This window comes from Miniopterus schreibersii (assembly GCF_964146895.1).
Source record: "Miniopterus schreibersii genome assembly, chromosome: 2".
Lineage (NCBI taxonomy): Eukaryota > Metazoa > Chordata > Mammalia > Chiroptera > Miniopteridae > Miniopterus > Miniopterus schreibersii.
Window position 1 is genome coordinate 143,395,827 of NC_138102.1, and position 10,124 is coordinate 143,405,950.

Genomic DNA, 10,124 nt, shown 5'->3' on the forward strand with positions numbered 1-10,124 from the left:
AGGAGCTCTAGGGGATGAAGGAGTTGCTGATGGCTTCTGGAAGTGGTACTGATCTCAAAAACCAGGGAGAAGAGCAGGTCCCCAAAGGGGACAATGAGTGATGTCCCCCAACATACTCATAGAGCTTGCTGAGCAGGTGGGGTGAACAAGAGTAGGATGACTTCCTCCCTTCAGGACAGATCCAAGGTGAGGTTGCGTGGGGACCCGGAGAGCCCAGGGCTGGCTCTAAGCTGGAGGACACTGCCACCACGTGGGCAACTGGAGAGCAACAGCAGTAGCTGGCCCAGGTCAGACCAGCGGGAAGCAAACATTTGGACACTTTAGAAACTTTATTGAAGGACAAAAGGGTGTCAACTCCCAATCACATGGGGTGGACCAACAATGACAATAAATAAGGGCTGAAAGGAAGGATCAAGACGGGGCTGGAGCGGGTGGAGGTGGGTGTTTCATGTTGGAGAGTCCGGAGGGGCAGCAGAACCAATTGGAATAAAACACTGGAGAGAGAGAAAGACTTTATCACAGCCCAGCCATCCTTGAACTGAGTCAACCCCTCCCCACTAACCTTTGTAAAGGAGCCAAGGCTGGCTCCCTGCCCTGCTTCCTACTTCCCACAGGCTTGCTGTACAGGCACAGCCTGGCTGTGGATGGGGAGGCTTACCAGGGCATCCTGCCATTCCAATAGCATGGCCACAGGATTGGTGCAGACCCGAGAGGGGCCTGAGGGAGGGGCTCGGCTGGTGTAGAAGGCACACTCATCATCCAGGCGGGCCTCGTGGAAGCAATGGATGGCGGTAAGACACGCTTTGAGGCGCTGCCTCAGGGCTACGGTTCGAGGAGCCAGACTGCTGGGGCCTGGGGGTTCGAGGGCCAGAGTTCAGGGTGGGCTCTGCATCCTAAACTCTCACCTTATATTGCCCTTTCTCAATCCCCCACAAAGAGGCAAGCCAATTAGGAGCATACTAATTAGGTCCCACTCCCAGCAACATGAGGACCCCCTTTATTCAAAGCCCCTCCCAACCACTTACCTGCCTGGCCTATTGGAGGCCTCAGAGGCTGAAGTGAGCAGATAGGAGGGCTGGCACAAAGTGGGCGTTGGGAGGGGATCACGTTGGTGGTCGCTGGAGCCCATTGACAGCAACAGGGCTGTGGACTGGACTCTGTACTCCTAGGTTCCAGGGAGCAGGCCTCTGATGCCCCAGCCTCTACCCTAGGGGAGGGCTCTAGGAGTCCAGTCTGCCCCTGGGAGCAGGCCTGAAGGGGTCCAGGCTCTACTGGAGGGCAGGCCTCAGATACCTCAGGCTGTTTCTGGGTGGTAGGCTCTGGTATCTCAGGCTCCCTCCTAAGACAGGACTCTGGGGGCCCTGGCTCTGCTGGAGGGCAGGGCTGAGCAACATCAGGCTCTGCTCCAGGGCAGAGCTGTGGTTCCCCACACTCTGGAAAGCAAGGCTTTGGCAGTTCAGAGTGCTGTAACAGTTCAGGAAGGTGGAAAGCCCCAGAATTATGCTCTGGGGCATTCAGAGTTCTAGGAATCTCTGCCAGCAGAGACTGAAGTTCAACCATATCCAGAGAGGAGCCTCCATTAAGGGGGGCACACTTGCTCCCTGCCAGCCCCTTTACCTCCTGTTGCAAAAGCTGCTTCAGGATACTGATGCGCTGTGGGTGGAAGAGAATACCCCAGTGTGATGTCAAGATGTGGGTTCAAGTCTCTACCCACACTGTCCTATTCCTATACCCTCTCTCCCATTTCTCCCTTCCCCAGCCCTGTCACTGCCCATCAGGTGTCAAAATGGTTGCCTATAAAAACCCACCTGCATCTTCAGCTCTTGGAGGTTAGGGGTTCTACTAGGGTGGGGTTCATGAGGAGTTGCCACAGGTGGTTTCCCAGGCCCCTCCTGTAACCTTTTACAACTCTCCTGGTCAAATAACCGGACTGCAATCTGCTCCTGCCACATGGGAAGAGAGGGACCACGTGAGGAAGCCTGGCTGGGATGAGAAGACCAGTCTGAGTCCTACCCTCATGAGGAAGGGATCAGGTCCCTAACTAAGAGGCCCTAGACTGAGATGAGGACAAACAGTAGAGAAGCAGGAAGAGTTGGAGAGTTAGGTAGCTTTTTCAGAGAGCCCACCTGCCACAAACTGCTGGACCTCAGACTGATAGAACAGTGAGGAATTTCAGAATGGGAAGGCTTTGGGCACTTACCCAGGGCAGGGCAGGCTCTTCAGGGCAAGACTGAGGAGAGAGGCCACTCAAACATCGGGCCTGGGGCAGAAGTGAGATGTCATAACTCTTCCTGTACCCATCCATTCCCTTCCTGTGCCAGCTACCTCCCCTGCCCTCTCTTACCTGCTGAGCTCTGGGGGCCAATGGAATGGGTGTGAGCTGAGTTTTGGGGTGAATGGCGAGACGCCGCAACACTGAATATGAGGGCTGGAGAAGAGATGGGGCTGGCTGAGCAGTGACAAAACCTAGATCTAGCAGGGATACCAGCCAGACTGTTCTGCCCTTGCCCAGCCCCTAGAAGCTATGGGTACAAACCGGAGCTGAGGAACCAGGGGAGGGAACACGCTGAGCTAATCCAAAGGGGGATGGACGGGGGGCGGATGGTAGCAGCACATGGCCAGGGGAGGCCATCAGGTGGCCATCATGGTTGTCCTGTGGAGAGGAACAAGATGGAAGAGTGGTCCCTCCTTCCTTGCCTTCCTAGGTCTTGTTCTCATTACTGCAGCCAGTGTGATTCTTTTAAGACTTAATCAAATCATGTCACTCCCTTGTTCATTCCCTCTCCCCATGGCTTTCCACTCATTCCAAGTAAACTCCAAGGTCTTACACTTGTTTGTAAATCCTTACCAGTCAAATCCTGTCATTGCTCTAACCTCACTTCCTGTTGTTCTCCTTACTTAAGTCTTGCTGGCATCAACTTTTTGCTGATCCTTAAACAAACTAGGAATATTCCTTCCTCAGGGTCTTTGCATCTGCAGTTCTCTCGGTGTGTTCTTCCCCCAGATATCTGGATGGCTTACTCCCTCAGTCCCTTCTGGTCTTCACTTAAATGTCATCTCAATAAGATCCCACTGACCAATCTATTTGAAGTTACAATACCACCTCCACATTTCCATTTCCCTTCAGTGCCTTAATTAATTAATTAATTAATTAATTAATTAATTTTCAGAGAACTTACCACATCTGATATACTATATATTTTACTTTTTGCCTCTCCCTTCTAGAATGTGAACTTATTTGCTATTGTATATCCAGAACCTAGAACAGTGCTTAGCACACAGTAGCTGCTCAATAAATACTTGTGAATGAATGAATGCTTTGGCTAACAAGTGTCAGATCTCTCAGCACTGATGTGATGGTGATACAAATATATACTAGACTGTGATCTCTTACCTCCAGAACCCAGACACCTGGTAAACAGAGACCAGTCCCTCTCTGGAGAGGGACTGGGCCCATCAGGAGCAAACCCAGATCCAATTAACACCTGAAGCCCAGGACTACTTGGCTTCACCCACAATCCTCAATGTTGGCTGCTGCTGGGGAATTTCCCCAAGCACCGCCTCCCCCCCTCCACTTCCCCTATCCCAGGAGGGTCCCATCTCACCCTGGTGTGGGTTATCTCCCGGGTTTCTCTTAATGGAACCCACTGGGCCAGACCGAGGGGGCCCCTTCCTCCTTCATCTGAGTGAGTGACAACTTCATGTTCTCCTTCAGGGAGAGAGGAAGCTAGGAGGAGATAGGAAATTTGCTGTAGTATCTGGAACACCCACTAAAGTTCAGCACAGGGCTTTGCAACCTTTACAGAGGATATGTCATGCCCTAGCTGGTTTTGCTCAGTGGTTAGTGTGTTGGCCTGTGGACTGAAGGGTCCCGGAATTGATTCTGGCCAAGGGAATACACCTCGGTTGCAAGTTCGATCCTCGGCTCCAGTCAGGGTGCGTGCGAAAGGCAACCAATCAATGTTTTTCTCTCTCCCCCCCCTTCTACTCTCTCTGAAAAGCAATGGAAAAGATATCCTCGAGTGAGGATTAAAAATAAAAATAAAGAGGGTATGTCAGTTTGACAGTGCCCACTGCCCCGTGAGGGATGAGGACACATCCAGCATCCCCTTGGAGCCCAGAAGTATTTGAGGAATTGTTTATTAATCTGAATACCCTGAGTGGGCTCCGGGTGTGTTGATGGCTCTTAGGGGCTAAGGATAAAACAGAAAATAGTGAGTGGAAGGCAATTTTTGCAGGAAGTGGCAGGGAGAGGGTAGGAGTGGGGACCACATCCTTCGACACAAGTGCAACCGGGCCAACCTCTGACCCAGCATGTTGAGCTTTTTCCTCTTGCTTCATACTGCAAACAGCCCACCTGCCCCTGTCCTCTCCCCATGGCCAGACACACTCACCAGGCTGGGCTGGGGTCTCCAGGTGCAGTCTTGAGGCCTGGCTCACTGCAGTCCTGATGACAATAAGGGCAGCAGCTAGCAGTCACTGAGTATCAAGTATGAGCTGGGCACTGTGCTAACTACTTAACAAACATCATTTCATTTCATTCTCCCAACAACCTCTAATGATGACACAAACATTATCCTCATTTGACAGATTAAAGAAATTAAAGTGTGGAGATTAAGGCAAACTCACACAACTAGTTAAGTTTGCTAAGAGTCAGGAATCAAACTCAGGTTCCATATATTGCCACAGACTGTGCTCTAGCCACTACACGAAAGAGATAGCACCTCTCATTTTTGTACTCTTCTGCTCCCACAACCTGAAGAAACTGATGTCCTATAGAAGCCTGGCTAGCAAGGCCCGAATCCTATTCCAAGGGCTCACCTGGGCAGTCACAGGTTTCCCCTCTTCCCCTCCTGGGTTGGTGGGAAGTCCTAAAGCTACTGGAAGATCCTAGCTCTGAAGGACCCCTGTATGGGACATTGGATCTTTCTCTTCCAAATGACCCCCTCCTTCTCACCGGCTGCTGCCACCTGTCTCTCTTTTTAGCTCCTGGAAGCTGGGGCGAGCAGAGGGGTGAAAGAAAGGTCCTGCAGGTGGAATCTGACCCATAAAAGCAAAAGAAAAAAGCAGAGTCAGAGGTGAGTCCCAAACCTTCAGGCCTCACCACCAACCCCACCTGCCTTTACAGAACCCCTTTGGCTCATCATGAGGTACCTTCTCTCCCAAGCTTTGTCCCTGGAAGGAGCTCCCAGAAGCAGAGTATCAGCCTCCCAAAGGCACTCACCACAGTTTCTAGCCTCTGGGCGCACAAAGTCCTGCTGCGGGGTCCTGGTCCCTCCAGCCTCGAAAAGCAGGAAGCCCTGGCAGGGTCCAGTCGGTTATGGGGGGTTATGGGGGCCAAATATGTAGAGGCCCGGGTACCCTGGGACAGCAAAAGAGGCTATGAGCTCAGGATTCCCTCCTCAGTCCACCCCAGCCTGATCTCATTATATCCTGTCTCATTACCTGGCCCCTCCGGACGGTGCCTCCCTGGCTCCCTCGAACCAGTACTCTCTGAGCCAGACTGGGCTGGCGTCCCAGGTGACAGCTCTTCACCCCCTCACCTGACAGGATGGTAGCTAGGGCCTCAGGGTCAGCCACAAACTCTATGACCCCTGGAATCTCTGCAAAGGAAGAGAAGGAAAGGTAAGATGGAATAGGAAGAGGGAAGGCTGAGAGGGGACAGGTACCCTAGGGTAGTCATCTTGAGGTGTAACAGCGAGCCAGAGACTCAGATAATAGGACTCAACTCACCAAATGTTCACAGAACTTTACGTAAGACACTATTCTAGGCCCTAAGGCCCAGAGATGAATAAGACAAAGCCCATCCTCAAAAAGCTATCATCAAACTACAGAGCAGTAACAGACTCAACCCAAAGTATGGACATGTGCCCTGGCCAGGTAGCTCAGTGGGTTAGAGTGTCGTCCCAATACACCAAGGTTGCAGGTTCTATCCCCAGTCAGGGCACAGACAAGAATCAAACAATGAATGCATAAATAAGTGGAATAACAAATCGATGTTTCTCTCTCGCGTCCCCTTCCTCTCTCTCTAAAAACAAACAAACAAACAAAAACAAAAATAAAGTATGGAACTGTTATAAAAGAGTATAGCAAAGTATTAGAACACAGAGTAATGGATTGTGACTGGGGAGCTGGAAAAGGCTTTAGAAGAGATGACATTTTGCTGAAGGAAGCAGAGGATTTCTAAGAGCCGAGCTTTCCAGGAGCAGGGACCAGGAAAGACTCTTATAGTCTGCAGGAGACTGGAGGAGTGGAAAGCCCTCAAACTCCACCATCCCCATCTCATTCTCCCAACCAGCCAAGGAGACTGTGTTCTAGGCCTCCAACAAATACCTGTCTGGGAAGGGGGCCCAGGCCCCACATTTTGTCCCTTAGGGCTAGGCCTGAGCTCCTCCAATGGGTTCCGAAGTAGAGTGCTCCCCACCAATCTCTCTGATTTCTCTGTTTGATGGGTGGCCTTTGGCTGGCCTGCTGAGTCAACAAGGGGACGCTGAATAGTGAACTTCTGCTCCAATCTCTGGGGGAAGGGAGGACAAAAAAATTCAGCGTTGCTGGTGTGTGCTGCCTCCTTGTAGCTACTGTGTTCACCACCAAGCCCCCTTACCTTTGGATCTTGGTTCTCCTGGTCCAGGGAGCAAGGCTTGACTGTGGGGAGAGGCGGGCGTCTCTTTGAGCGTACTGGAATCTTGCTAGGGGTGGGTGAAACACCCCGGAGGAGAGGATCCTTCTTGGTTTGGAAAGTGGCCATGATGGCTACAACTGAGATGGAGAAGAAGGCAAGATCAGGGATTAAAGGTCAGCCAGTTTGGGGCATTGGTGCGGTCCTCACATCCCAGATACTTCCACCTTCGCTCAAATCCACGCGCCCAGAAGTCCCGGCGCCTGCAAGGCCGGCTCTTCTGGGTGCCACTTCCAGACACTCTGAGCCTACTTTTCGCCCCAGGACCCCGAGCTGCCTCTGCTCCTTAAGAACCTTCAAGATCCCCGTGCCACACCTTCCCCGGAACCCCTCAGGATCGCCCCCACTCCGCTTTTTCCTGACTTGGCTTCTGGGGCAGCTACTTCACCAGTTTGTAAAATACGCCAAGCTCCTGATTGGCTGGTCTGCCGTGAGGCGCGTGACGCTCGAACTCAGCCGCCCAATCCGCAGGCTTCGTGGGCGGGGCCAAAATAGGACTGGTTATCGAACCACTTTCTAGCCAGGAAAAAACTGACGCGACTCAATCAGCCAATCCAAGAGCGGAGCGCGGGGTGGAAGGCGAGGAAAGAGGAAGGAGGAGGCGGTTCTGAGGACCGGAAGGCGTGGCGCCCCAAGTCTGGGCAATAACGGGTGCCCTCGTACTCTCGCGAGGTCTCGGGACTGGCGAGGGAAGGAGCGTTCCGCCTGCGTTGTGGGAAGGGCTGGCCGTCGTGATCGCGGCGCCTCTGTCGGCTGCCGGTGGGAGAGCCCGCGACCCGACTGGAATCGCAGTGCGGCGTCAAGCCTTGGGGACGCCGTTCCAGACACCTAAAGAAAACATTTCCTCAGAGAGGCCCCCCTTGAACCCCTCTACTCATAACTCACCCTAATCCAAATAGATTTCTTGGTTATGTGCTCTCAAAGAACAGTTTGTTTCCTTAGAGCATGTATCTGTTGGTACTTGTATATTCATCAATGTGAACATAATAAATTATGTTTATTAAACTCGGTCTCCCCCGCTAGGCCTCCATGAGGGTGGTGACCCTTTATATTTGGTTTACTATCACATTGTCAGTGCCTTGCATTGTGCCCAGCTGGTAAAGGTGCTCAATGTTTATTGAATGAGTCCATAGATGGATGAATAATTGATCAAATGAATGCATGGAAAGACAAGGAAGAACTCCAAGAAGAAGTAATATTGGAACTTCTTTAAAAAGAGAACATTATTCTAGGCACTGGGAACAGTACTTGCAAAGGCAAGTGGATATGAGAGAATATGGAGTATTCAGAGACTACTGAGCCCTTGGGGGTAGATGCAGCATAGGAAATAAAACTACAGATGGTCTGAGTTGAGGGAAAGGGAAGGTCACCTTATGCCACTAACAGGTACTGTGAATGCCAAATCCTAACACCTAGGCGAGCAGAGATGGTTACTAACAAGCGCTGTGTGCCTACTGTGTGTGTGTACGGCCCTCTGCTGGCATTTGGGATGCCAGGGGGAAGGAGGCCTCGGTCCGAGGGAGGGGGGAGCGCCCGGTGGCGGCGGCTGCACCCCGGCTCTGCATGATCTGAAGGCAGTCAGCACAGTGCAGGCTGGTTCTCATCGTCACAAACTTGGAAACTTGAATTTGTCAGGCTACCCAGGGTAGATCTTTGGACTGACTCACACTAATCAAATTTGTAAGAGAAACTGAGTGATTTCTCATGAGCGGTATAGATAACCAAAACACTTCTGCCTGTTCCTCAGGGCACCCGCTTTACTGAATCAAGGTACAAGGGAGACTGATTTTATATCAGAAAAGTCTTTAAAAGAGCCAATGCTCAGAATATCTGCCAAGCCTACCAGAACAGCCAACCTGCTTTCTTTTTTAAATATGTTTTTATTGATTTCAGAGAAAGGAAGGGGAGGGGGAGAGAGGTAAAAACATCAATGATGAAAAAAAGTCATTGGTTGGCTGCCTCCTGCACACCCCCTGCTGGGCATCCCGCCTGAAAGCCTGGCATGTGCCCTGACCCCGAATCGAACAGTGATCTCCTGGATCACAGGTTGATGCTCAACCACTGAGCAACCCCAGCTGGGCCAACCTGTTTTCTACACATCGTTCAGAGTGACCTGCTTCTGTCTGTCTTTGCCAGATCTTCTCTACAGAGACTTGAGCTAATCTTCTTCTTCAGGTTACAACATAGTGTTTTCATCAATGTACAAGCCACCTCTCTTGTTTTGTTCTATTACCCCCTTCATTCTCTGTCTGCTCTCCTATTCTCCCCCATAGACACCACTCAAGTGTGATTGATATATGTTCCTAACTATGCATGTATGCTTGAGTTTCCTATTACTGCTATAAAAAATTGCCACAATTTTAATGGCTTTTTAAAACAATACAAATTTATTCTCTTTCAGATCTGGAGGTCAGAAATCTAGAATCAAGTATTGGCAGGGCTCTATTCCTTCTGGAGGCTTCCGGGGAGTCTCTTTGCCTTTTCCAGCTTCTAGATCTAGAGGCTGCCAGCATTCCTCAGTTTGTGGCCCCATCTTCCTTCTCTGTAACTTCTTGCTCTGTCATCACATTTCCCACGCACTCACTTCTGCCTCCCTCTTATAAAGACCCTGTAATTATATCAGGTCTACCGTCTAATCCAAAATAATATCCCCATCTCACATCTCAAGGTACTGAACTTAATCACACCTGCAGAATCCCTTTTGCCATACTCAGGGGACTCACAGACTCAGGGGTTAAGATGTGGACATTTTTGGGGGGAGGCATTCATTATTCAGCTTACTACAGCTTTTTTAGTGTATGCATTTTTAATTTGCATAAGTGGCATTGCCATTTGATTGTGTTTTTACTTTTTTCCAGTCAACTTCGTGTCTAGGATCCATACTTATTGCTATATATAAATCTAGTTCATTGCTTATGACAGTTTTCTACTGGGGCCTGCATAGGATTTCATAGGGGGCATCCATCATAGTTTACTTATCCATTCTGCACTTCTACAAGCAATTCTAGAGAATTATCTTCTTACCTGGTCCCCTTTGGATCCATTCAAGAATTTCCCTAGGAAATATACCATAAAGAGAGTGGAATTTTGGAGTCATGAGGCTTATGCACACTTAACTTCACTAAATACTGCCAGATCACTTTTCAGAATGTCTGTATCTGTTTACACTCTCAATATTAATTGAAAGTTTTTATCACCTCTATTCTCTCCAACACTTGATATTATACAACTTTCTAATTTTTACAGTTCTAATGGATAATTAAGTAGACTCTTGGTTCTTTTAAGTTGCATTTCTCTTGTTATTAGGGAGTTTGAGTGTTACTTCACATTCTTGTTAGGCAGTAGAGCTTTGTTCTCTTTGAAATGCCTACTCATATGCTTTGCATATTTTTTCCAATTGGCTTTCCTGTCTTTAATCTTGTTGATGTATAAGATTTCACTGTAC

General features: G+C 49.9%; 1 protein-coding gene across 7 annotated transcripts; it reads right to left on the bottom strand.

Moving 5' to 3' along the window:
• Nucleotides 1–310: 310 nt before the first annotated feature.
• TROAP (trophinin associated protein) lies at nucleotides 311–7,067 on the bottom strand. Of its 7 annotated transcripts, XM_081129224.1 has the most exons (15): nucleotides 6,932–7,041; nucleotides 6,605–6,759; nucleotides 6,334–6,517; nucleotides 5,446–5,603; nucleotides 5,225–5,362; nucleotides 4,958–5,040; nucleotides 4,395–4,447; nucleotides 3,606–3,727; nucleotides 2,537–2,653; nucleotides 2,345–2,428; nucleotides 2,201–2,260; nucleotides 1,809–1,943; nucleotides 1,026–1,653; nucleotides 659–852; nucleotides 311–494 (listed from the first exon to the last, which is right to left on the bottom strand). In XM_081129224.1, the coding sequence occupies exons 2-15, from the start codon at nucleotides 6,746–6,748 to the stop codon at nucleotides 447–449; spliced, it is 2,148 nt and encodes a 715-aa protein (XP_080985350.1). In that variant the 5' UTR covers nucleotides 6,749–6,759; nucleotides 6,932–7,041; the 3' UTR covers nucleotides 311–446. The 7 variants fall into 7 exon arrangements, with proteins under 7 accessions (XP_080985350.1, XP_080985349.1, XP_080985348.1 ...); XM_081129223.1 differs by having other exon boundaries at nucleotides 2,201–2,428; nucleotides 6,996–7,067; XM_081129222.1 differs by having other exon boundaries at nucleotides 2,201–2,428; nucleotides 6,974–7,058.
• Nucleotides 7,068–10,124: the final 3,057 nt, after the last annotated feature.

Bases quoted from the DNA above. Each gene is read 5' to 3' on its own strand.
- TROAP (XM_081129223.1), bottom strand. From the start codon at position 6,748: ATGGCCACTTTCCAAACCAAGAAGGATCCTCTCCTCCGGGGTGTTTCA. The intron at 5,041-5,224 runs GTGAGTGCCTTT...TTTATGGGTCAG, and splicing joins CCCAGAGGCTAGAAACTGTG to ATTCCACCTGCAGGACCTTT. The intron at 2,429-2,536 runs GTTTGTACCCAT...TCTCTTCTCCAG, and splicing joins CCCCTGGTTCCTCAGCTCCG to CCCTCATATTCAGTGTTGCG.